This window comes from Coregonus lavaretus (assembly GCF_964263955.1).
Source record: "Coregonus lavaretus genome assembly, chromosome: 26".
In the NCBI taxonomy this organism is placed as follows: Eukaryota; Metazoa; Chordata; class Actinopteri; order Salmoniformes; family Salmonidae; genus Coregonus; species Coregonus lavaretus.
In genome coordinates, this window is record NC_140013.1 from 32,394,198 (window position 1) to 32,420,660 (window position 26,463).

General features: G+C 45.7%; 1 protein-coding gene and 1 pseudogene across 2 annotated transcripts in view; both read right to left on the reverse strand.

The window, feature by feature from the left end:
• Positions 1 to 108: 108 nt before the first annotated feature.
• On the reverse strand, positions 109 to 3,863 carry LOC311101282 (tripartite motif-containing protein 42-like; the record flags this gene model as incomplete). Its single annotated transcript, XM_084142412.1, has 5 exons — positions 109 to 165; positions 285 to 509; positions 623 to 1,362; positions 2,839 to 3,548; positions 3,766 to 3,863. The coding sequence occupies 5 exons, from the start codon at positions 3,861 to 3,863 to the stop codon at positions 109 to 111; spliced, it is 1,830 nt and encodes a 609-aa protein (XP_083998538.1).
• A 6,086-nt stretch (positions 3,864 to 9,949) lies between these two features.
• LOC311101992 (calsyntenin-2-like) overlaps positions 9,950 to 26,463 on the reverse strand; it is a 68,148-nt pseudogene continuing 51,634 nt past the window's right edge. The window contains exons 3-10 of the transcript in view: positions 24,917 to 25,083; positions 23,833 to 23,981; positions 17,898 to 18,109; positions 15,415 to 15,585; positions 14,421 to 14,566; positions 14,045 to 14,168; positions 11,356 to 11,540; positions 9,950 to 10,144 (exon numbers count right to left, since the gene is read on the reverse strand). The product of the transcript in view is annotated as a calsyntenin-2-like (transcript). The remainder of the gene's footprint in view (positions 10,145 to 11,355; positions 11,541 to 14,044; positions 14,169 to 14,420; positions 14,567 to 15,414; positions 15,586 to 17,897; positions 18,110 to 23,832; positions 23,982 to 24,916; positions 25,084 to 26,463) is intronic.

Sequence of the window (26,463 nt, forward strand, 5' to 3'; positions counted from 1 at the left end):
TATGTTTCTGTTTGATAATGTAAAGTGATATGTGTAAAAGGCAGATTGTAAGTAGACATATGGAGTATGAGATTTGATGTGTGGGATCTTCATTTCCTGTTGTAAGAGTTAGATTTCCTGTGTCACGGCTGCCTTGGCCTCATCTCCCTGGCGCTCAGTGTTCACCTTGGAACAATGACAACATGAACACAACTCAAGTTAGTTGTCAGTAATACTCATGTATATCAAAATAGGATTGGGTTAACAGTCAGTCAGTGAATGTCATTGGTCATGTAGTATCGTACCCTGTAGGAGGAGCTCCACTCCCCGGCTCCGTGGCTGTTGACAGAGCGTGCCCGGAACAGGTAGTGCGTGTTTAGGCGTAGCCCGGCCGTCTGCAGGTTGCAGGTCTTCAGCCCCACCAGGACCACTCCCTTCCCCTCCTCCATAGCCATCCCCACGATCACAGCATCCTGGAAGTGGACATCAAAGGTCTCCACCTCCTCGCCCATGGGCAGCATCCAGAAGATCTACACAGACAGATAAATAGTTATCATCATATTGGATAACTTCTACATAGATATAAAACAATACATTTTAAGTTTAATTTCTGAATAATCTCCTAGTTACTGTGCAAATGTACCTCCACAGTGGCTCCGCTGACGATGTGCTGGTAGATGATGGGGGGCCTGGGCAGCAAGTGGTGCTCCTTATCGCTGCAGTCCCCAGCCGACAGGCCCACCTGTTCCTCCATCACTACCTTCCTGGGGCTCCTGGGGGTCCGGGGGCTCCGGGGGGAGTCCGCCAGGGCCTGGGTGCGGTGAGGGGTCCCTGGGCAGGATGGCACCTGCACCACCTCACAGCACCCCTCCAAAACGGCTGCCTCCACGTCGGTCGCCGCGGCAACCACTGCAGCCACTTCGGGGCTCTTCCAGTGGAGGTGGGTCCCAAGCAGGCCCTGCAGGTCTCTAAGGAGGGTGTCAAAGTCCATCTTCACCCCCTTGAAGGGCTCCCCCTCCTGGAGAGTCAGGGCAGGGCGATGGATGTCCCCGTTGACCCTCTGCAGCCACTGGGTCAGAGCCACGGCCCCGGTCAGGAAGGCCGCGGTGTTCGGCTCCAGGAGGGCCTGCTCAGAGATCACCTCCAGCCCAGTCAGGGAGCCCAGGAGTGGGGCAGAGGTCTGGAGGAAGTCCCTGGCTCTGCTGCGGGTGCTGGAGTTCAGGTTGTCCAGGTGGGAGAGCAGCGCTGCCTCCTGGTCTAGCAGGACATTACGGAGAGACAGGAAGCCCTCGCGCACACGGCGTCTCAGCTCGGCACCGTCGGAGCCCGTCCGGGCCCTCAACTGGTCCATGGACACCATGTCGGCTTCACACTGGGACTTCACTACAGCCACGGGTGCAGCAATAAACATCTTATACAAACTTAACTTCCTGTATTAACTTTTCATTAATTAACTTTGAGTTTACTCTGTTGAACCATGGAGTAATTTGTTTAATATAATGTCTACCATCAATGTTTCCTCTAAGCTGCGCGCGTGCGTGGGCGCGCAGCGCCCCATATCAGCCCATGCAGAGAAGCATGGGCTGATAGTTTTTCCCTTTAGTTAACACTATCAACGTTTCGCTCTACTGTGGAAAGTTGTGCACGAATCAACGCAATATTAGCCACTTTCAATGTAACATACCGAAACAAAACGAACTATGCAAGATATTTTCTTGTAGGCAGAGCGCATTGGAGTAGGATTCTATTGCATTGACAGGCATGACTCAGGCCCCTACTCTACATAGACCGGTGTGCCATAACCAATCGGAGCTGCAGTAGGCCTATATGCAAATAGCCATTGCCATATATGGATCTGTGCTATTCACTTTGAACTGGACTGTGTTTACAGCATGAGTGGTCATGAGAAGATGCGCTTGTTTTGAGATCAAAGCTGTGTGTAGCCACCTGTGCACATTTGTTCATATTCTTTGCTAGTTAGTGAGTTATTAGCCCAGTTATAGCTCCATTCTAGTCAACAATGGCGGAGTGGTTGCTTCCGACAAGAGCACAAAATGTGTGCATTTTTGTCATCTTTGAAAAGCGAGTCAGATAAAGAGCTTTTTTATGTCTTAAAGGGGCAGTGTTGTATTTTGAGACGGTCTTGAATGAGCTAAGTAGCCAATAGGCAGAGGGTAGCATAAATTGTTTGATTCTCTGTAATAATAAAAAATATAATTTTATTTTGTAAAGTGGTTTCTTGCATCAAACAACAAAACATTTTCAGTCACCTCCTTGTCTGAAGGACAAGTAGATAAACAGGGTAATGTCAAGCCCTGCATGTTTTTTTCTAAAGTCTCATGGAATGTAGGCCTACACTGAACACCACACATTTTCTGCTACTGTAGGCTGAATGATAGAACATCTATTTCCATGTTAAAATGTTATGGGATGCATCTTTCTCCATTGTTTTTGATGTTAGGCCACTCTGGTAGGCTTACATTATGATGAAATAGCCACAGTAGCCTACTTGGCCACTGTTAAAACTGTAACTTAAAGCAGGTACAGCCTGAGTGTTCACAGTAAACTCGCGCCGGAAGATGCACAGAATTTTCAGAATGTTCAAGTTTGTGCTCAGCAGACCTGAAATTTGCTCAGTGCCGGAATTTTTTTTAGGGAACACTGGCATTGGTTCACAGATGTGATTTTGAGAATGTGTTTTTTACTTGCAGTAATTAAGATGTGAAAGTTTAACTCTGGTAGATTTTGGCTGCACTTATGAAAGCTAATTAACTGAACAAAAGCTCTTTGTGCAGCAACATTAAGACTTCAAATTAACAACATAAATACATAACATTTGAGTAGTAGACGTGACCTTACCCTTCGCAGCCTGCTCTAGGGAATTGCGGATGCCCACCTCCCTGCGGGCGCGGGCCTCGTGGACTGGTGATACGTCGTGCCCCTGGTGCCCCTGTTCCATGCACTCCTGGCACCCCAGAGCTCCGTCGTCAAGGCAACAGTGGGACAGAGAGCGGTCATGGTGGGTGGGGCACGGATCGCGGCACCCGCCCTCCACGGGCTCTGTCAGCACATGGGCCTGGAAAGCCCGGTTGCCATGGAGTTTTCTCAGGCACTTGGCACAGTAGTTGAGGCCGCAGGTGCGGCAGTAGCGCTGGGCCTCGCGCTGCTTAGAGCAGATCTCGCAGGTGGTCACCCTCAGGGCTGTCTCCTTGGCCCGGGTGTTTTTGGGTTGCTTAACCCGCCTCAGGCCCTCCAGCCTCTCCAGGAGCTGCTCAGCCACGTTAGCCAAGAGAAGGTTCTCTGGGAAGGGCCAGGCCCCGCCGGGCTGGAGGGAGTAGTGGACCAGGCAGCGGGGGCACTGGGAGCAGGGCTGGGGCTGCTCGGCATCAGAGGCCTTGGTGCTGGAGGGCTTCTTGCGGATGCCTTCCAGGCAGGGCTGGCAGAGGCAGTGGCCACAGGGCAGAGACACGGGCTGGAGGAGGAGGGTGTCACAGGCTGGGCAGCACAGGTGGAAAGCCAGGGAGTGGCTCACCGGGTCTAGCTCAGCTTTGGTCTGGGCATCCTTAGCGCTAGAAGGGGTAACAGGCAGGCTTAGGGGTCAGAGAGGGCAGAGCTGGAGAAAGATACTAATGTAGTCATCACAGTTACACTACAATACCATCCCCCCAATAGGGGCAGCCATTTTCAGATGACTACTACTGTTATTCCTGTCCATATAAATATAAAAATCATATTTGGCACTACTTCAGTACTTGTTTGGGTTTTTATCTGTTTCAGGCTTCATACCCTATCTCCTTTCCCGCGTGTTTGGCTTTGTGGTTGTCGCGCTTCTTCGAAGACCTCGAGCGCGGCCAACAGCCGGATTCAGAATCAGTACCAGGCATTATTGTATTAGATAACCGATTCCTAATTGTATTTTATGCGCTGAGATATCCTAAAGAAAAGAAAGTCATTATTAGATTTCGCTCATTAGGCTAGCCTACTTTCTATTTCACTCATTAGACTACATTTTGGTTGCAAATTCTAATAGAGATATTTATATTTAATTGCCCAATGTTGACACTTTAACACAATTAGCCTAATCTAGTTAATTCATTTGCATTTCTCATTGCGTTGCAGATAGACCGCTACTGAGGCACTTACGTTCTTCAGCACGTCTGACGTGTGTGTGATCTAAAAGTGAAACTCGCAGGAATATCTCAGCTGTTTTACTATGACGTAAATTTGCGGCCGTCTATGACGTAATTATTGCAGCGTCCGTGGCGACCGAATCATGTGGTAACGCGAGGAAATTCCAAGCCCAGCGCTATAATATTGTCCGCTATAGCCTATTTCTTCAAAGTGAGGAAAAAGTTGAATAAACACCACCAATCAACACACCACTAGAAATGCACACTAGATGGAGACATTGGATTACATTTTAACTTTCAAATAAGAAGTTGCAGGTGATTCCTCTTCGGGCAATGAAGATGCTGTGTTGAATATTGCCCTTAGTTTAACTGTTAAATTGGCCTAATACCTTTCATTAATAATAATAATAATAATATGCCATTTAGCAGACGCTTTTATCCAAACCGACTTACAGTCATGCGTGCATACATTTTTTTTTGTGTATGGGTGGTCCCGGGGATCGAACCCACTACCTTGGCGTTACAAGCGCCGTGCTCTACCAGATGAGCTACAGAGGACCACATTTCATTGAAATGCCATAGCCTGAAATGTCCATAGACTTAGACTTAGCTATATGACTAACTAGTGACCTGACTTCTGAGTATTTCCCACACCATTTTAATTCCCACATTCTATAGGCATAGTTGTTTTCTGTATTGAACAAATTGATCTGTGACTGCAGCATGAATGAGACACAGCTAGATTCTAAAACAATTATTTATTGGTCAATTTACAGAAAGTGCTGTAGTGACCATCCAAAGGAAACTAAGAAAAACAGTCCAAAGAAAAAGTCAAGAAAAACTAAAAAAGGTTTTACACATTTTACACGGTTGATATTTATTTTCACCTCCCTCTTCTTCTAAAACAGTGGTCACCAACCGGTCGATCGCGATCGACTGGTTGATCTTCAAGGTATTCCTAGTCAATCACCAAACATTTCTGTAGAAAAGCCAACGATAAAGGCATAAACTTGCGCAATTTTTTCGGTGTTGAGCTGTTGGCGGTACGTGCACTTGATTCAGAAGCCCTGGGCACCGGGTAGGCATTATTTCATTTGTCTGAAAAGACAAACAGACCGGGAGATCTGTGGCTAAATCGAGTGCGCCTTCTGTGCTGGCCAATCGGATAGCTCAAATCACCGTGCCTACCTACAGCTTCCACGACCCTGGCCACAGCAAATGAACGAGTAGCCGAGTGTATGGATAGCCCTGCGTTTTTATTATTATTAGCAGCTCGTCGTATGTATTTTAATATCGAGGAGTATTTCACTTTCTCTGGTCATAGGAACAACATGAATTTGTCCCTTTGGCAGATAATAATAATAATAATGCAGATGTGGTGCGACTCGAGTTTCGCCATTAGGTGGAAGAATGTGTCCCCTCTCTCTGGTCAGTCTCACTGGAGGAAAGGAAGGAGAGAGCAGAGACCACGAGAGGCAGGCCATCTGCTGCTCTCTCCCTCCGCTGAGACCAATGCTGTGTTCAAAATAACTGGGAACTCGAGATTCTCTGACTTCCGAGCGTTCAAGACAACTGGGAACTCGGAAAAAGCGAGATCCGACTATGGAAAATCGTTTTGAATGCTCATCCAACTCGGAAACGGTGGCATCTTTGTAGAGCTCCCACTTTCCGACCTGAAGTTCACTGACGTCATGGTTTGACCTCGTTTTTTCAGAGTTCCCAGTTGTCTTGAAAGCACCATGACCATCAGATGCAGGTACTGTGCCATCAGTCCAGTAAAATAAAAAAGCAAATTATATCAATTTATGCTCAGCTGTGCCTTGCAAGTGCTACACCAACTGATCTATTTTGTTATCAAAGCTCGAGTTTTGAAATATAATATGGTCTGAGAATAACAATTTTGACAGGCCAGGCATATAGCCAATATGCTAAGATAATGTATTAGGCGTACTGCACAATCCTCATTCATACAGAACAGTTTTTATTAGGTTAATGTAAAAATAATTTAAGTCATGTTCAAAAAAAAATAATCTGAGCGTTAGATCTCGGCTTGCTTTTCCACTGCGAAAGTGATCTTGACTCAAAGGTTGGTGACCACTGTTCTAAAACAAACGTTGGGAGACCATTGTGGAGGATTTATGCAAAGGTTCCAAGGGGGTAGGGATACAGGTGTGAGAGGTGTTCAGGAGCTGAAAGTAACAAGGTGGAGGTTGGGGACGGGGTCTCACATCACAAGCACAGGTGTAACCCTACAAAACTGTTGAAAACGTTACATGAACATGTCGCTGCTATACACGGGGTCTTCAAGATAGGGTTCTCCCAGCTATCCCATGAAAGGAATACATCAAGGAGGGTCACACAGCCAATTACCCAAATTAAGAAAATAGAAACTTTCAATTTCTCCTCATGTCAGGTAAAATAACATTTTGTAATAGGTGTACTGTGTAAGATGGGGGTAAGGGGGTTGCTGGGATTGACTACAGAAGACAACACCCTATACATGCCCTGCCCATTAACCAGTTGAAGAGGGGATTAAGTTGGTTTAACTTCCATTATAATTTCCCACTGTTGTCTCCCATCCTAAAATGTAGGAACAGTGGTGTCTGTTTGTCTTGCCTATCTTAGCAGAGACAGAAAGCACAGCCATTCGGAATGAACTGAACATTGAGATACAAACATGGAGAGGGGGGCGGGGTTTGGTGTGATATGTACAGATTTAATAGACATGGGCAGGGTTATGTGTGCGTACATACAGTACATAGAGATGGGGGGGGGGGGGGGGGGGGGGGGGGTGTTGTGCATACATACAGATTAACAGAGGGAGGGGCTTTGCTAGGTTCAGGGCGGGGTCACCTACTCTAGTCAGTATGTACAGTTAAGTGGACCATATCAAAATGTACAAGTTTCCTCCTCTCTCATAGTGTCCAAAAAAAACAGAACAGAAAAAGTCAATTTTCACCTGGATGCTTATTCAGTTGGGTGCAATGTATATACAGAATATTGAAGATATAATTTAAATGCATAGAGCTGACATGGTTATTGTTTTGCATGACAGAGAAACGTGTCTGTTCTATGCAATACATTTCTATCTGAACATTCTGTAACGTTGCACCTGCATGACTGTGCCTCAGGTAAGTACAACATCTCCAACAGGACACCAATCAAAAAATAAATAAAGATTGTTTAGTGCCATTGGTTACGCCATATCTCTTTAAAATCACCTGGACACTTCATCCAGGCTTAAATAAGCAGTGATACATAAAATATGTTCCATTGCAATAAACCCAACATATTTTTCAGGTATTAAAATATTGCAAATCAATGCAATAATTATTATTTCTTATTTTGTCTTACATTTTCATTTTCATTTGATGCAATGGACAGAAGGAATGATATACTGTACACAGATACACTACATGACCAAAAGTGTGTGGACACCTGCTTGTCGAACATCTCATTCCAAAATCATGGGCATTTTTATGGAGTTGGTCTCCCCTTTGCTGCTATAACAGCCCCCACTCTTCTGGGAAGGCTTTCCACTAGATGTTGGAACATTGCTGCAGGGACTTGCTTCCATTTAGCCACAGGAGCATTAGTGAGGTCGGGCACTGATGTTGGGCGATTAGGCCTGGCTCGCAGTTGGCATTCCAATTCATCCCAAAGGTGTTCGATGGGGTTGAGGTCAGGGCTCTGTGCAGGCCAGTCAAGTTCTTCCACACCGATCTTGACAAACCATTTCTGTATGTAGGGCTGTTGCGGTGACCGTATTATTGCCACACCCGCGGTCACGAGTCATGAAGGCAGTCAAATTCCACGTGACCGTTTAGTCATGGTAATTAGGTTTCTCCAAGCTCTGATGCTGCTGATGGTCATTAGTACCCTACCAAACTTGCTAACTGCCTGGTACTCAGCACTCTATTGTCCCTCTAATCACTCTGACATCAATGCAAATGTAATCAAAAATCTAATCAAACACTTCATGAGAGCCCATGAGCTCATGTTGCACAACATTTCTAAAGGCTTTGCAATTGCGTGAGAAAACCTTGCTTTGTGCACAGGGGCATTGTCATGCTGAAACAGGAAAGGGCCTTCCCCAAACTATTGCCACAAAGTTGGAAGCACAGCATCATCTAGAATGTCATTGTATGCCTTAGTGTTAAGATTTCCCTTCACTGGAACTAAGGGGCCTAGCCCGAACCATGAAAAACAGCCCCAGACCAATATTCCTCCTCCACCAAACTTGGCAGTTGGTACTATGATTCCGGGCAGGAAGCGTTCTCCTGGCATCCGCCAATCCCAGGAATTCCAGATGGTGAAGCGTGATTCATCACTCCAGAGAATGCGTTTCCACTGCTTCAGAGTCCAGTGGCGGTGAGCTTTACACCACTCCAGCCGACGCTTGGCATTGCACATGGTGATCTTAGGCTTGTGTGTGGCTGCTCGGCCATGGAAACCAATTACATGAAGCTCCCGACTAACAGTTCTTGTGCTGACGTTGCTTCCAGAGGCAGTTTTGAATTCGGTAGTGAGTTTTGCAACCGAGGACAGGCGATTTTTACGCGCTACGCGCTTCAGCACTCGGTGGTCCCATTCTGTGAGCTTGTGTGGCCTTCCACTTCGTGGCTGAGCCATTGTTGCTCCTAGACGTTTCCACTTCACAATAACAACACTTTCAGTTGACCGGGGCAGCTCTAGCAGGGCAGAATTTGACGAACTAACTTGTTGGAAAGGTGGCATCCTATGACGGTGCCACGTTGAAAGTCACTGAGCTCTTAAGTAGGGCCATTCTACTGACACTGTTTGTCTATGGAGATTGCATGGCTGTGTGCTCGATTTTATACACCTGTCAGCAACAGGTGTGGCTAAAATAGCCGAATCCAGTAATTTGAAGGGGTGTCCACATACTTTTGCAAAATAGCGTACCAAGGTAAGGATACTGGACTGTACCATCTTAAAGGAAAACTCCACCCAAAAATGATATTTTGGTATTTGTTTCATTAGTCGGTTGTTGATATAGTCCCAAAATGTTTTGCATGTCAGCAATCAAGTTCTCAAGATATGTAACTTTCAAAATACAGAAATCTGCCCCTTATGATGCATTTTGGGACTATATCAACAATGGACTAATGAAACAAATACCAAAAGATAGTTTTTGGGTTGAGTTTTCCATGATCTATCCCACTGTACCACACTGTAACTCTAATACAGTGCACTGTACCACTATGGGCCTATGGGAAAGAAACCATTACAAAGGATCATGGCGACCTATAGGACCACAGTTTCTCAGACAAGATTTTAGACCCTGAAAAAATTGGTGGAAAACAGATGTTTGACAAGCAATTTCAATTGAATACAGTATTTTCACATTTTGTTGTCTTTTTTTCACAGTCTCAGTAAAAAACAGTAGGTAAGCTTTCAGCTTGTGGACTAGGGCTTGAGGTCTGGGGTACTCAGGACCACAGGATAGTATTACAGCATTGGAGTACCACAGGGTAGCCTTTAGTTAACACCAGATCGTTTGACATAAAGGAAAGGAGTCTTTTTAAATGGAGTACTGGCTGGTGTTGTGTGTATGTGTGTGTGTGTGTGTGACTTGTGTGTGTTATCACTTTAGTGCTCATTCTATTCTCAACACCATTTCCCTTTTCACCAGTAGGGAGAGATGTTACCTCAACTCAGAGAAATCTCAGGTAGTCTCTCATGACTTGATCAATGTATTTTATGGTGGTGTTTATGTTGATGCCTCAGCTTGTGTTTATGTATATCAGTGTGTGTGTGTGTGTGTGTGTGTGTGTGTGTATGCGCCAGTGTGTATGTTCAGTGTGTATGTATGATTTTTTTCAGTAGGTTAATGTAGAGTTGTCCCAGTCCAGTTAGCCCCTCTTGCTGCCCTGTTGTACCCTGGGAGCTCCTGGGACCTCCTCCTCCTCCTCCTCGCTGTCGTCTGACTCTGTGCTGGTGCTGTCATCCTCTTCATCTTCCTCCTCATCCTCCTCGCTGGCCTCTTCCTCAGCTCCCTGGGGCTCCTGGAAGCTCTCCATGGGGCACAGAGAGGTGTGTTACAGGTTCTGGAGCTGATTACTGTGGCCCTTGTGTATCCTACTCTGTTTCACTATCTCCCATTTCTCCCTTTCTCTCCTCTTCCCTACCATTCCTCCCCCTGTCCTCTATCTTCAGTTGCTCTCTATTTCAGTCCATTCTTTCTTTTCTCACTGTGACCAAGCTGATTCAGTAGCTCTCGCCACTAATTATTGAATTCCCCTTAAATTGTTTAGCACATTCATGTTTCCCCATATATCTAGTAATTCATTTATCCTAAAGGTATATACTGTTGTTCTTTTCCTCTTTTGCCAGTATCATGGCTATTTACATTTACATTTAAGTCATTTAGCAGACACTCTTATCCACTAATCCGCAAGGCTAATTGTGTGTCGAACAAATGTTTGGTGAAGTTGCATTGTGGCGCATTTCATTTTCATATTTAAATGCAGTAATCTACCCTTTTGCAATCCACCAAGTGGATGCAATGTTCAGGTGCACATGAACACTTGCTACACTGATGATAAATAAGTTAGTCTATTTCCATATTGTAATGTGTCCTGTGTTTGAAGTTGGCGCGTCTCGGAGCTCCATGTCTTATCTGTCATGTCCGTGCATAATGGGAGCATACGCGGGTTGCAGAACTATTGTTATGAAATGTGTATTCTTTGTGGATAAGCCAGGAATGTTTAAGATGTTTATTTAGATGGAATATGTAAATGTGGGTATAATGAAGATGCCCGTTACATGATTTAATGGGTAAAGAGCTCTATGGTTAATGGTATGGTCCATAAGGAGGGGCCATACGTATAAAGGTACCTGTTTCACCTATGAGCTTGAGTTATGCTCTAGCTCTGGTATGTGAGCTGTGTGGGAGGCTGTCCATAGCCTGGTATACCCCAACCTGCTAGAGTTGGTTTGGCAGGGTAGGCCTGATTGAGGCTTAGGGTTTTGATTTCTATTCAAACCTGTATTCTGTAAATACCTTTGTAGATTATATAACTATTCATATGATTTCGTCATTCACCTGGAACCACCTTTCACTGTTAATAAACTGGACAGCATTTTTCCCCTGATCCTGCTGCCTCCTGCTACTTACTGCCCTTAAAGCTGTTCCAACATCTGGTCCCTACAACACTCACCTTCCTTCCTTTATTCCTCCCTCGCCTCTCCCCCACTGTTTTGTTTTCAGCCCCTTTCCCCTTACCTCCATAGGGTTGACTGTGATATTGAGCGCTGAGTCGTCCCAGTCCAGCTCTCCCTCCTTGGTTGTGTCTGAGCTCCTGCCCTCCTGTTGGTGTGTCAGGTGAATATGGTAGATGCCTAGCACAACCACCACCACCAGGGCGGCGATACAGATCACTATCACCACTGTGGCAGCACTGGGGACTCCTTCAGGGAGAGGAAAGGTCATGTTAATATATGTTAAGTAACATGGTGCACCTACACGCATACCAAATATTTGATTATGCACACAACCAAAACATCTCAGATGTATGCACACACACATAATGGGTCCATTACCACACACACACACACACACAGACAGACAGACTGACTGACTCCTTGATCTGTAATGTTTAACTGTTGAGTGCTGATCTGTACTATACTCTCAAAGTAACATCAACACCCTGCCTCCTCTAAGACATAAACATCCAACTTGTGATGATGATTCATAGCCCCATACTCTGTGAGTGAGTAAGTAAGAGAGAGAGAAAGCGAGAGAGAGACCAATCCATAGCCTTTGATCTCTCTCATGTAAAAGGTACCCACAGAATGTTGCTAAAGGGTCTGTACAGTCTCCTAACAGAACAATGAACCTGCTCTCTCCCAACCTTTAAAAGCAGTGGTAGGGCACAGAGCTCCCCAGGACACTAAGCCGACCAGTAGGGTTGAATGAATAATTAACAGAGAGCAGAAATCGGGAGACGATGTGCTAGATTGAAATCTGTAGGGCCCTTTTCACCAGCCTCTCTCTCTGTCTTTAACTAAGATGTATCACTGTCTCTGTGCTAGCAATAGAGCCGACTCACTGTGTTATTCAATCCTAGTCCTGAAGATCCATGAACACAACCATTTCAACTGCTCATCGAGACCTTTGATTAGTTGAATTAGGTGTGTTAGTGTTGGTCTGGAACATAATTATCAGGATTGATGGTAAGTCCTACCTGAGCTGTGTGTGGGGTATAGACTGATGATTCTATAGTGAGCTGTGTGGGGGGTATAGACTGATGATTCTATAGTGAGCTGTGTGTGGGGTATAGACTGATGATTCTATAGTGAGCTGTGTGTGGGGTATAGACTGATGATTCTATAGTGAGCTGTGTGTGGGGTATAGACTGATGATTCTATAGTGAGCTGTGTGGGGGGTATAGACTGATGATTCTATAGTCTTACCTGAACTGCGTGTGGGGTATAGACTGATGATTCTATAGTGAGCTGTGTGTGGGGTATAGACTGATGATTCTATAGTCTTACATGAACTGTGTGTGGGGTATAGACTGATGATTCTATAGTGAGCTGTATGTGGGGTATAGACTGATGATTCTATAGTGAGCTGTGTGTGGGGTATAGACTGATGATTCTATAGTGAGCTGTGTGGGGGGTATAGACTGATGATTCTATAGTGAGCTGTGTGTGGGGTATAGACTGATGATTCTATAGTGAGCTGTGTGTGGGGTATAGACTGATGATTCTATAGTGAGCTGTGTGTGGAGTATAGACTGATGATTCTATAGTGAGCTGTGTGTGGGGTATAGACTGATGATTCTATAGTGAGCTGTGTGTGGGGTATAGACTGATGATTCTATAGTGAGCTGTGTGGGGGGTATAGACTGATGATTCTATAGTGTTACCTGAACTGTGTGTGGGGTATAGACTGATGATTCTATAGTGAGCTGTGTGTGGGGTATAGACTGATGATTCTATAGTCTTACATGAACTGTGTGTGGGGTATAGACTGATGATTCTATAGTGAGCTGTGTGGGGGGTATAGACTGATGATTCTATAGTCTTACCTGAACTGTGTGTGGGGTATAGACTGATGATTCTATAGTGAGCTGTGTGTGGGGTATAGACTGATGATTCTATAGTGAGCTGTGTGGGGGGTATAGACTGATGATTCTATAGTGTTACCTGAACTGTGTGTGGGGTATAGACTGATGATTCTATAGTCTTACCTGAACTGTGTGTGGGGTATAGACTGATGATTCTATAGTGAGCTGTGTGTGGGGTATAGACTGATGATTCTATAGTCTTACCTGAACTGTGTGTGGGGTATAGACTGATGATTCTATAGTGAGCTGCGTGTGGGGTATAGACTGATGATTCTATAGTGAGCTGTGTGGGGGGTATAGACTGATGATTCTATAGTGAGCTGTGTGTGGGGTATAGACTGATGATTCTATAGTGAGCTGTGTGTGGGGTATAGACTGATGATTCTATAGTGAGCTGTGTGTGGGGTATAGACTGATGATTCTATAGTGAGCTGTGTGTGGGGTATAGACTGATGATTCTATAGTGAGCTGTGTGTGGGGTATAGACTGATGATTCTATAGTGAGCTGTGTGTGGGGTATAGACTGATGATTCTATAGTGAGCTGTGTGTGGGGTATAGACTGATGATTCTATAGTGAGCTGTGTGTGGGGTATAGACTGATGATTCTATAGTGAGCTGTGTGTGGGGTATAGACTGATGATTATATAGTGAGCTGTGTGTGGGGTATAGACTGATGATTCTATAGTGAGCTGTGTGTGGGGTATAGACTGATGATTCTATAGTGAGCTGTGTGTGGGGTATAGACTGATGATTCTATAGTGAGCTGTGTGTGGGGTATAGACTGATGATTCTATAGTGAGCTGTGTGTGGGGTATAGACTGATGATTCTATAGTCTTACCTGAACTGCGTGTGGGGTATAGGCTGTGGACCATGGCTGGATGATGAACCACTTGCATGTACTGGGGCGGGGCTACCATGTGATTTACATGCTCCCCAGCCTCTGATTTGTGGAGTACACTGATCTGGGCAGGGCAAGAATAGGGAGCATGGTTACAGGTATAATAAGATAAATGTCTCAGAAAATATAAGAGTAATCTCCAAATAAGGACAATTAGACACAGAACTGTCAGAGCTTTTCTGGGTAGAGCAAGAAAATAGAAGGAAAAGGGCCTCAAGTCAGGAATTGTTTAAACAAATATAATCTCTAAAAGCACAGGAGTACAGGAACATTGGAATCCCTGTATCTTTATCGTTCCGCTCTCTAGTCCACTGACCTCCAGGGTGAACTCGTTGCTGGTGTAGCGTCCGTTGAGCTCGGAGCAGGTGAGACGGAACTTCCTGTCTGGGGTCTGGGCAGGGTGCCAGTTATGGTAATGCACCTGTCTGATCACCTGCTCATAGTTGGACATGGAGTCCACACCTGAGCGAGATGGTGGACACGTTTCTATGGTTACTACCAGTTTCATAGATACAGGGGTTACGGGTATAGAGGAAGATGGGGGTTATGGTTAGGTGTTTGCATGGTAACATAGATGGAGACTTGCCAGAGGTGGAGTTGGGGGTAGGAGTCAGAGGTTAGATATGGGTTAGAGGTTGTTGGGAAATACTCGTATTTGCCAGAATTGTTTAATATTAATAGTTAACAATTAATATGCTTAACAATAGTAGAGACATTTCTTAACTACCAATGCTGTGCTTTTCATGAGGAGGGTCCCCTCTAGCTCCCTGCAGCTGGTCTGTGTATGTCAAGGACATGGGATGGAGATAAAACTTCAGGAACAGATACACCTGTATAGACCTGGATTGTTTCTCGTTGCTTCAGAGTAACCCGGTCACACGGTTAAAACAAAGAGCCTCAGAGTGACCACAGTTTTTCAGTTCATTCTGTATTTTACTATCTTCCAAGGGCACAGCTGTGTGGAGATATGGGCAGTAACAGAGCTAACGTTATCACTTGTTTGTGCGCTATGATTTCATACACATAGCCACAGGAAGAGAACAAGATGGCTCCTGATCTGCGTACTTGTATAAAAAGCAGAAATAGTTTTAGACACTTTTGTAGAACTAATGAGGAGCCATCCAAATCCTGTGTGACTGTAATAACTTCTACCTGCAATTGCATAACTAAATATATTTTATATATACTCAGAAGTCATTGTCTGTGTCATTTTCTAAAGCTTAAGGTTTGTTTAAGAATAAGAGAATATCAGCACTGTGCAAAGAATCCTCTACAAGGTCAGGAGGTTAGATGTTTCCATGGTAACTTACCGTATATAGACATGCCGGAGGTGGAGTTGGTGGCGTCCAGGTGTTTCCCCAGCAGGGTGCTACGTTGCAGCTGGAGACTCTCCTGCTCTGGCCTCAGCTCCTCCCCCAGCACCAGGATGTCACAGTAGTCCAGGTTATGGATGATCTCCTCCTGGACCCCCAGCCTGCCCGCTGAAACACACACACACACACATGTGAGAATGCATGAATACACACACACACACACACACACACGTGAGAATGCATGAATACACACACACACACACACACACACACACACACACACACACACAAGTGAGAATGCATGAATAGACACACACACAGTTGAATGCATGCACTCAAACATACAGACCTGCTATGTTAATTTGATCACTCTGTTGCGCAGCAGGAAATGCAACTGGTAGTGTATTGGAGGTTTAACAAGGCTTCTAAAGGTTGTAATTTCACTTTAAAATGTCCACACTGCTGAATCTGTGTGATTTATGACCTATGGCTAGGTTACTAGACAAGCCGTTTTGGGATTCCCCTCCTGCACAAACTGTTTTTGTTTTTTACTGTTACAAACCGTCTTTCTATTTGTGCAAATCAACTAAACTAAACTTGATTTACCCTAACGAAAAATGGATCACCACCTACAAAAATGTCCATTAAATACAATTTGCATTTCCTGTTGCTGCAGGATTATTTTCCTGCTGTGAGAAGCAGGGCAAATTAAGATAATGCATCTGTACACAACAATATTATCAAAGACAAACATTTTAACTAACAAACTTAAATTAACAAACTATTTCCCCCAAAACGCTAAACGCTGTTCAAAAACACTGTTCAAAAACGCTGTTCAAAAACTCTGTTCAAAAACTCTTTAGCTGCATTATTAACGCCCTCTGTTGCTATACACTCAGCCAGCCTGGATGTCACAGAGTCTGCTGTACAGTCTGCTAACCGGTTAGCCATAGTTCTCTGTAGCGCTCCCTGCCTCTCAGCCTGCTGTGTTCTCTCCTGGGGCGGGCTAACACCTGCCATGCCCTCTCCACAGCCTCCCTATGGAGAGGCACTCCTCAGAGCAGGGGCTGTCCTTGGAACAGCAGGGGTCCCGGGAGACCCTGGTTCTACTCTATCCCTGGCTGAGGCTTGACTGATCTCAGAGCTGTGCTAACTGGGGGAAGGAGGGCAAACATCTGGAGCTGAGGAGACCCCTGAGACATACAGACTGAGAGAGAGATGGAATACTGCACCATGGAGAGGGAGGGGGGAGGGAAAGTTTAGAAAGGAGTGGAGATAAGTGGAGGGAAGAAGAGTGAATGTGCTGGTGGTAAGGAAAGAGTAGAGTATGAGAGACTAACAAATAGAGAGAAGAGGAGGATAAGAAATGGAGGGCAAACATAGTGAAACCTGAAATAAAGAGAGAAAGAGCAACATTGGATGGCAGATGATGGAGAGAATGAAATCTGTATTTCATATTGTATGAGAGCAAGTGTGTGTGTGTGTGTGTGCACATCTCCAACAATCCTACTGCTGCACTGAGCAGTTTAACGACCGGTGACCCTTTCTCCACACTAAGTACAGTCTAATCCTGCTGTTCAAGGCACACTTTTGACTTCTAAAGGAACTGCGAATGGTGGGGGAGGCAGAACAGAGCCGGCCTGTACTACTGGCATTAGGACTTGCTATCCCTCACTCTCTCCCTCCCTCTCTCCCACTCTCCCCAGCCTCTACAGTCCAGCCCCCCTGCTGACTAAGACCTCTGCCTACCAGACAAATGATTCCATGGGTTCCTGCCTGGCTGAACTGCAAATGGAAATGACATTTAAATCCCGTCTCTAGTCTTCTCAGAGAGGAGTCTGGGAACAACACAGAACAGCAGCGCTCTGACTCAGCCTCGATGCTATTCAGTAGCTGCCAATTAGACAGGAATAAGAGGTTTCACTCGCTCCTTTGTCAGGGAGGTGGAAAAAACTCTGCATCGCTTTCAGGACTCAGCCTCTCTCTTTCCTCCTCTTGTTGTGCCGCTGAAATGGAGACCACAGCTGGAGGCTATAGATTTGGAGGCTATATATTAGGAGGCTATATATTAGCCAAGTCTTGTATAACTACGAGTGTGTGGCTAATGGTGTGTGTGTGTGTGTGTGTGTGTGTGTGTGTGTGTGTGTAGGGGATAGAGAGGAGTTGATGAAGTTCCACAATGAGAGGAGATGTTGTGCTCTCCAGTCTAAAGCCTCTGAGCAGTGTGTGTCCTTTGGACCATCATCATCATCATCATCATTACTTCCCCTTCCCCTCTGCTATTCTCTGTCTATCTCTCTCTTTCTTTTTGGTCTGCACCCAGTGTCTATCCATTTCTCTCTCTCACACACACACACACGCACACGCACACGCACGCACACACACACACACACACACACACACACACACACACACACACACACACACACACACACACACACACACACACACACACACACCTCTATGCCTGTACCCTGTACCTGTATGGTGTGAGGCTGTGTCTCCCTTGGTGACAGTACTGATGATGTGAAGGTCCTGGAACAGAGTGAGTCCTGCTGGTCCTCTGAGGTCAGCTGCTGGCCTGGTCAGTCTGTCCACCCCAGCGATGGTGATCCTGGGTTCACTGGGCTGCAGCACCATCACCACTGCATCGATGTCCGGGATGGAGATACACGTGTCCTCCCCAAAACACCTGGTAGGTCGAGGAATACAGAGATGGAGAGAGAGGAGGGAAGGATTAACTCTGATTAAATAGAATGTGAACGTATGTTTCAGTATGTGTTTGCCTGGGTATCACTTTAGGTATGTGTGAAATATCAGAGCCATTTAATGCTTAGATACTTCGAGAATGCGTGCGTGGGTTAATTCCTGGAATCAGCAACCTTGAAAAGGTTGAATAAGCCTCCACCTAGTACACTGTAGGGGTGGTGAGGCTGACTGAATTGTGACAGACTCCCAGAGACAAACAACACACAGACAGTGATGCAGACATCTGACATAGACATGCAGAAATAACCTGACACATACTGCATAAACAATGCAGATTAGACATCAATCAATAAGAAACCACAGGAGCAAGACACAATATGGAGAGAGCGAGAGAGAGAGGGAGAGAGAGAGAGAGAGAGAGAGAGAGAGGGAGGCTGAGGAGAGAGAGAGAGAGAGAGAGAGAGAGAGAGAGAAAGAAAGAGAGAGAGGGAGGTTGACGAGAGAGAGGGAGGCTGAGGAGAGAGAGAGAGGGAGGCCCTCGGAGAGAGAGAGAGAGAGGGAGGGAGGGAAGGAGGAGAGAGAGAGAGACACTGCCCACAAAATGAGGTGGAAACTGAACTGTACTTCCTAACCTCCTGACAAATGTATGACTATATTAGAGACATATTTCCCTCAGATTACACAGATCCACAAAGAATTCGAAAACAAACCCAATTTTGATAAACTCCCATATCTACTGGGTGAAATAGCACAGTGTGCCATCACAGCAGCAATATTTGTGACCTGTTGCCACAAGAAAAGGGCAACCAGTGAAGAACAAACATCATTGTAAATACAACCCATATTTATGTTTATTTATTTTCCCATTTGTACTTTAGCTATTTGCACATTGTTACAACACTGTAGGCCCTCCTGTAGCTCAGTTGGTAGAGCATGGCACTTGCAATGCCAGGGTTGTGGGTTCGATTCACATGCCGGGCCAGTATGAAAAATGTATGCACTCACTAACTGTAAGTCGCTCTGGATAAGTCTGCTAAATGACTAAAATGTATATATACATAATATGACATTTGAAATGACTTTATTCTTTTGGAACTTCTGAGTGTAATGTTTACTGTTAATTGTTATTGTTTATTTCACTTTTGTTTACTATCTACTTCATTTGCTTTGGCAATGTTAACATACGTTTCCCATGCCAATAAAGCCCTTAAATTGAATTGAATTGAGAGAGGGGGGAGGGAGGCTGAGGAGAGAGAGAGAGAGAGAGAGACCGAGAGGGAGGCTGAGGAGATGAATAAAATATAGCTAACAAGGGAGCTGTGATAGCTGGTAGCAACTAGAGGAATCTTTTTCACATACATGTAGTTACAGAGGAGGAAGATTAACATCTGTCGGGCTGGGACTGGGAGAGGGAAGAACATTTTTTTTGCACGACAACAGCTCTTTATTCGGTTCGAGCATTGCAGAAAAATGCAAAAGCATAAGGAGATTGTGACTCATTCATAATTACCTGTGATTACCCGTTATATATGACTTTGCTGCTGGCCTATTTCTTGTTTTATTTCACGCCTAAATACTGCTGTAAACTTCCTCACATAGCCTGTAAACTTCCTCACATAGCCTGTAAACGTCCTCACGTAGCCTGTAAACGTCAACACATAGCCTGTAAACGTCCTCACATAGCCTGTAAACGTCCTCACATAGCCTGTAAACGTCCTCACATAGCCTGTAAACTTCCTCACATAGCCTGTAAACGTCCTCACATAGCCTGTAAACGTTCTCACATAGCCTGTAAACTTCCTCACATAGCCTGTAAACGTCCTCACATAGCCTGTAAACGTCCTCACATAGCCTGTAAACGTCCTCACATAGCCTGTAAACTTCCTTACATAGCCTGTATGTCACGGATCCCTCCGAGGCTGTCTCATCTCCATGTTCGGGCAGGCTTCGGCGTTCATCGTCACCGGCCTTCTCGCCACTGCCGCTCCTCTGTTCATCCTTCCATTTGTTTTGTCTTCTTTTCACACACACCTGGTACATATCCCCTCATCAGTGTCTGTATAAGTATTCCCTCTGCTCCCCATGTCTTTGTGTGTTATTGTTACTTTGTGGAGGTTTCGCTAGCTCGGTTGAGAATGTTTGTTATTTTATCGCCTGGAATATTTACCTGCGTATGTCTGGTTCCCAGTACGCATTTAAGTTGCACTGGGATCGTGTTTCCGCATTGCTGCGGACTACCTTATTGGACTGAATAAAGCATATTCCTTCTTCACACTCCTGCACCTGACTCCGTCCATCCCATCGCTACACTGTAAACTTCCTCACATAGCCTGTAAACTTCCTCACATAGCCTGTAAACTTCCTCACATAGCCTGTAAACGTCCTCACATAGCCTGTAAACGTCCTCACATAGCCTGTAAACGTCAACACATAGCCTGTAAACGTCCTCACATAGCCTGTAAACTTCCTCACATAGCCTGTAAACGTCCTCACATAGCCTGTAAACGTCCTCACATAGCCTGTAAACGTCCTCACATAGCCTGTAAACGTCCTCACATAGCCTGTAAACGTCCTCACATAGCCTGTAAACGTTCTCACATAGCCTGTAAACTTCCTCACATAGCCTGTAAACTTCCTCACATAGCCTGTAAACGTCCTCACATAGCCTGTAAACGTCCTCACATAGCCTGTAAACGTCAACACATAGCCTGTAAACGTCCTCACATAGCCTGTAAACTTCCTCACATAGCCTGTAAACGTCCTCACATAGCCTGTAAACGTCCTCACATAGCCTGTAAACGTCCTCACATAGCCTGTAAACATCCTCACATAGCCTGTAAACGTTCTCACATAGCCTGTAAACGTTCTCACATAGCCTGTAAACGTCCTCACATAGCCTGTAAACGTCCTCACATAGCCTGTAAACGTCCTCACATAGCCTGTAAACGTCCTCACATAGCCTGTAAACGTCCTCACATAGCCTGTAAACGTCCTCACATAGCCTGTAAATGTCCTCACATAGCCTGTAAACTTCCTCACATAGCCTGTAAACGTCCTCACATAGCCTGTAAACGTCCTCACATAGCCTGTAAACATCCTCACATAGCCTGTAAACGTCCTCACATAGCCTGTAAACCTCCTCACATAGCCTGTAAACGTCATCCGCAAGTTGTGTCTTTCCCCGCCTCGGCAGGGTATTGTTGTGGAGAGGAGGCAGAGACAGCAGAGCGTGGAAACAGCAGGCTTGGGCCATGGCGAGGACTTGGACCCCAACCAAATTAATTAAAGAAAATATGACAAGGTAGAATAAAGACCCTACATAGATTAACATTAGTTACTGTTTCCTGATGGCTGCAGTAATTGCATTATTACGTTGAAAACACTCTTAAGTGTGTTTTAAGGAATTAATTAACAACTCTATTTATTTGTTTACAATAATACGGCACTTACGGGGACATTTCCAGCAAATAGCAGCATTCCTCAGGAGGAGTTTATGTTTTGGCTGTAGCCTAACAGACAGTCTGCTCTGCAGGCCTATTTACTGGACATTATTCTAAATTAATTCTGTTTGGATTCATCAATGCCTGCTGATTTACACATTATTGTTATCAAAGCTTGTCTTGGATGACTACCAAGCACTCTCTTTGTGAGCAACAGCTGGAGCGCAACAAGGTTCACAGGCAGTGCAGACCACTGGATAGCCTGCGTACCACAGTCCCAGCCATCCTCCTACACACAACCAGAAAACTTTATTAAACAACATCTAGAAATACACAAGCTTAAGCATAGTTAGCATAATGTATTCATTTCTAATCGGTGTGCCTGCAGCCCAGTCGTCCCCTCCTCTTCCTAGCCCTCCTCCTTCCTTGCTAAGCTAGCTGAAGGGATGGGCCCGCAGCCCTGCGTCGAACCCAATAGGGGGGCGGAGTACAACCCTCCAGGGCTGAGCTGTGGGGGGCTGCACATATTTAAACCTGCTATGAATATTAATCACAGCCCACCAGTGATGGCTGTTGTAGAATAGCATCCAGTTTCCCTCTATCTCTCTCTCTGTCCTCTGGCAAAACCCAGACAGAATTATTAATAAATAACATGAAAATGTAAAAACTTGCCCCAGGTGGCGATGTGGAACAGAGAGAGTGGTGGATTAAAGAACAAAAGAAGTGAAGAGGGAAAGGAGGAGAGGGAGAGGAGGAGAGGGAGAGGAGGAGAGGGAGTAGCTAACCATCTACATGAGCAAGTGTGAGATGTGCTCCAATGAGTTGTGCTGTTGTTGTGTGTTGAGACTAGTTGACACTCACAGTGAGAAGGTGTTGAGACTAGTTTACACTCACAGTGAGAAGATGTTGACACTAGTTTACACTCACAGTGAGAAGGTGTTGACACTAGTTTACACTCACAGTGAGAAGATGTTGACACTAGTTTACACTCACAGTGAGAAGGTGTTGACACTAGTTTACACTCTCAGTGAGATGGTGTTGACACTAGTTTACACTCACAGTGAGAAGGTGTTGAGACTAGTTTACACTCACAGTGAGAATGTGTTGACACTAGTTTACACTCACAGTGAGAAGATGTTGAGACTAGTTAACACTCACAGTGAAAAGGTGTTGAGATAGATCACATTAAGAGAGAGATGGAAATGGAGGACAGAGAGACAGATGAGAGGGAGGACAGAGAGAGAAATGAAGAGGGAGGACAGAGAGAGAAATAGAGAGGGAGGACAGAGAGAGAGATGGAGAGGGAGGACAGAGAGAGAAATGGAGAGGGATGACAGAGAGAGAGATGGAGAGGGAGGACAGAGAGAGAGATGGAGAGAAGGAGGACTGAGAGAGAGATGGAGAGGGATGACAGAGAAAGAGATGGAGAGGGAGGACAGCGAGAGAGAGATGGAGAGGGAGGACAGAGAGAGAGAGATGGAGAGGGAGGACAGAGAGAGAGAGATGGAGAGGGAGGACAGATGGAGAGGGAAGACAGAGAGATAAATGGAGAGGGGGGACAGAGAGAGATGGAGAGTGAGGACAGAGAGGGAGATGGTGAAGGAGGACTGAGAGAGAGATGGAGAGGGAGGACAGAGAGAGAGATGGAGAGGGAGGACAGAGAGAGAAATTGAGAGGGAGGACAGAGAGAGAGATGGGGAGGGAGGACAGAGAGAGATGGAGAGGGAGGACAGAGAAAGAGATGGAGAGGGAGGACAGAGAGAGAGATGGAGAGGGATGACAGAGAAAGAGATGGAGAGGGAGGACAGAGAGAGAGATGGAGAGGGAGGACAGAGAGAGAAATTGAGAGGGAGGACAGAGAGAGAGATGGGGAGGGAGGACAGAGAGAGATGGAGAGGGAGGACAGAGAAAGAGATGGAGAGGGAGGACAGAGAGAGAGATGACTAAATGCACAGACAGGTACAGGTACAGGTACAGTAGGTTAAACTGGACTGAGGTGGAAAAAAGACAGATAGTCGTCACAATGTGAGGTGGTTAAAGGACAGGAGAGAGAAGACCTTATCCAGTCACACTGTGAGGTGGTTAAAGGACAGGAGAGAGAAGACCTTATCCAGTCACACTGTGAGGTGGTTAAAGGACAGGAGAGAGAAGACCTTATCCAGTCACACTGTACTGAGGTGAATGAAGGACAGAGGAGAGGGAGAGTGACAGATAGAAAAGATGTAACGGTCAGTAGTAAAGGTAGAATTAGTCATTGCTTGCGTACTGTACTGAGGTTGAGATGTGCAGGTGTCTGATGCCCGGTGTGGGAAACTGGCGGGAGTTGATGTAGGAGACCTTCCTCAGAGCAGCGTTCATGTTCTCCTGATCCTCTCCCTCCATCACCAGGATCGACTGGGCTGGGTTGAAGTGGAACTGAGAGAGCGAGAGAGAAGAGAGAGAGAGAGAGACAGAGAGAGAGCACACCATACTTTACCACAGTGTAACCCACACTGGGTGTGTCTGACTGAGTGTGTTTGAGTGTACATCATGAGTGTGTGTTCATTCTTCTTCTCTGTTTGAGAGGTCATAAGCTTATTGTGTTGCTCAGACACACTCAGACACAGCTCTGGGTCCCAGTGGACATTATGCACTGAGTCTCAGTCTCACTGAAGAGACTTTGTGCTGCTGATACCACAGCCTCGTTCACACACAGAAGCAAAGACACTACGCTTCAGGGGGCTCTCTCCATTTCCTTTTATCCCTCTGTTCTCCCCCCTCTTTCTCTCTCTTTCCTCTCATTCTCCTGTGATTGCATTGTCAAGGTTCCCACCTGATCCTAAACACTGTCCTTAAGCTGTACTACACTCAGGAGACCCATGGAAAAGTGCAGACACAAAAAGAAAAAGAAATCATTTGAAAAAGATCAAGTGAACTAGCCCTGCAGAGTTTTACCTCCCTTCCTCTCTTCTCCTCTCCTCTCCTCTCCTCTCCTCTCCTCTCCTCTCCTCTCCTCTCCTCTCCTCTCCTCTCCTCTCCTCTCCTCTCCTCTCCTCTCCTCTCCTCTCCTCTCCTCTCCTCTCCTCTCCTCTCCTCTCCTCTCCTCTCCTCTCCTCTCCTCTCATCCTATCACTCTACCTTAAAAGGCTGACAGGATTTCATTGTGGAACAACAGTCCAAAGACTTCTATGATAAGGCCTCTCTCTCTCTAGGGGAGGAAAGGAAGGGGAGACTAAGTGTTTTAACATATGTTTGAATGTATATCAGCATTTGAATGTGTTTACAGTCTGTGTTCATGTGTCTGTGTATCTCCCTCTGTGTGTGTGTGTGTGTGTGTGTGTGTGTGTGTGTGTGTGTGTCTGTTGCCTTACCTTGATGCCCTTGCCCAGGCTCTCCAGTGAGTTGATGTCCAGTCCTTCCTTACAGGCCTGTAGACAGGAGATTACCTTCTGGCTCTCTATCTTCCCTGGCCTGATGGTCAGCCCTGACAGACTGCCCCGGAAGTACTGAGTGAACCGCGGCATCGTCACCTCACCACCTACACACAGAGGAGACAGTTCAAGAATAATAACTACATACAGTTCCACTGTTATTATGTAGAACGGAAGAAAATCCGTTCAGAAACGTCAATAGCCATTGACTAAAAAGTCAGTAATGAGTGACAATAGCACACAGTAATCCCATTGTTAACGGTCTTCGAACGCTTCAGGTCTCCCAGCATGCACTTTAACCAGACAGGTCCTGAGTCAGTCCCCCCTCTCTCTCTCTCTGCCACTACTAATGTACTGTTACTGTACTGCCTGTGACATTACTAGGCAGATGGGCTGGTGACATGCCACTGATGCCAGGTCATTTCTCAGACCAGGAGGTTTGTGTGTTTCACTGTGAGCCTGTTGGCAGCACCACGCCACGCACACTTCTAACTGCCTTTAGGAGATCATTAGGAAAGAGAGAGAGGGTTTAAACTGCAGCCAGCCACCTGTCTGGCCTCACATGCTCTGGGTAGGCAGGCACTTCCCTTCAGCGTGCAGTGCATGGTCTGCATGCTAAACGCACACAGAAAAAAACATGCACGCACAAGCACACTTTCTCTAAGAGAATGAGGGCTAGAAAGAACAACAAACGCTGTTTCTCTACAAGAACATGTGAACTCTGCCTTAGTGCATGCTCTCAATCCGCTGGACTGAACAATAATCCACTGACTGTATTGACACCCAAACTTTTTCCATTAAACTTCTTTCTATTTTCCTTCCCTTTATTCTTGTCTATTTCTTTCCCTCTAAAATGGCAATTCCATCACACAGTTTCCCATCCCAATTCTTTCAATCCCGTCACCACTAGCTCAGAGATGCTATGCGTTATGCAAATGAGCACTTATAAAACGCTAATGTAAAATGAACAAATCACGTCGCAAATTCCTTCACAGCCAGGGAGAATAATCATTTCTCAGCTGTAATTACCCCAGAAAGCCTGAGACAGACTCCTTTAGAAGTTTGAAGCAACTTTCACTAGAGCTTGTCTTTGAAAAGGCTATCGTCAGAGCTAATAGCTCTGTGTAAAGATAACAGGGTGGTTACTGAGGGCTTAGTTCCCTTCAGAGAGGCCTAATGGTCGCTGACTCCTCCTCTATTCAAGGTCTTCTAATCCCTTCTTCAGGGCTACACAACTCCATCTGCCATTCAACGAAAGAGAAGAAAAAAACCAGCAGTCGTGGCAGCTCTCCTCTCCTCCTCTCCTCCTCTCTCTCCTCCTCTCCTCTCCTCCTCTAATGTTCTCCTCTCTTCTCCTCCTCTCCTCCTCTCCCTCTTCTCCTTTCCTCCTTCTTCTCCTCCTCTCCTCTCCTCTCCTCTCCTCTCCTCTCCTCTCCTCTCCTCTCCTGAAAATGGCCTGATCTATCTCTACACATCATTTAGGGCTG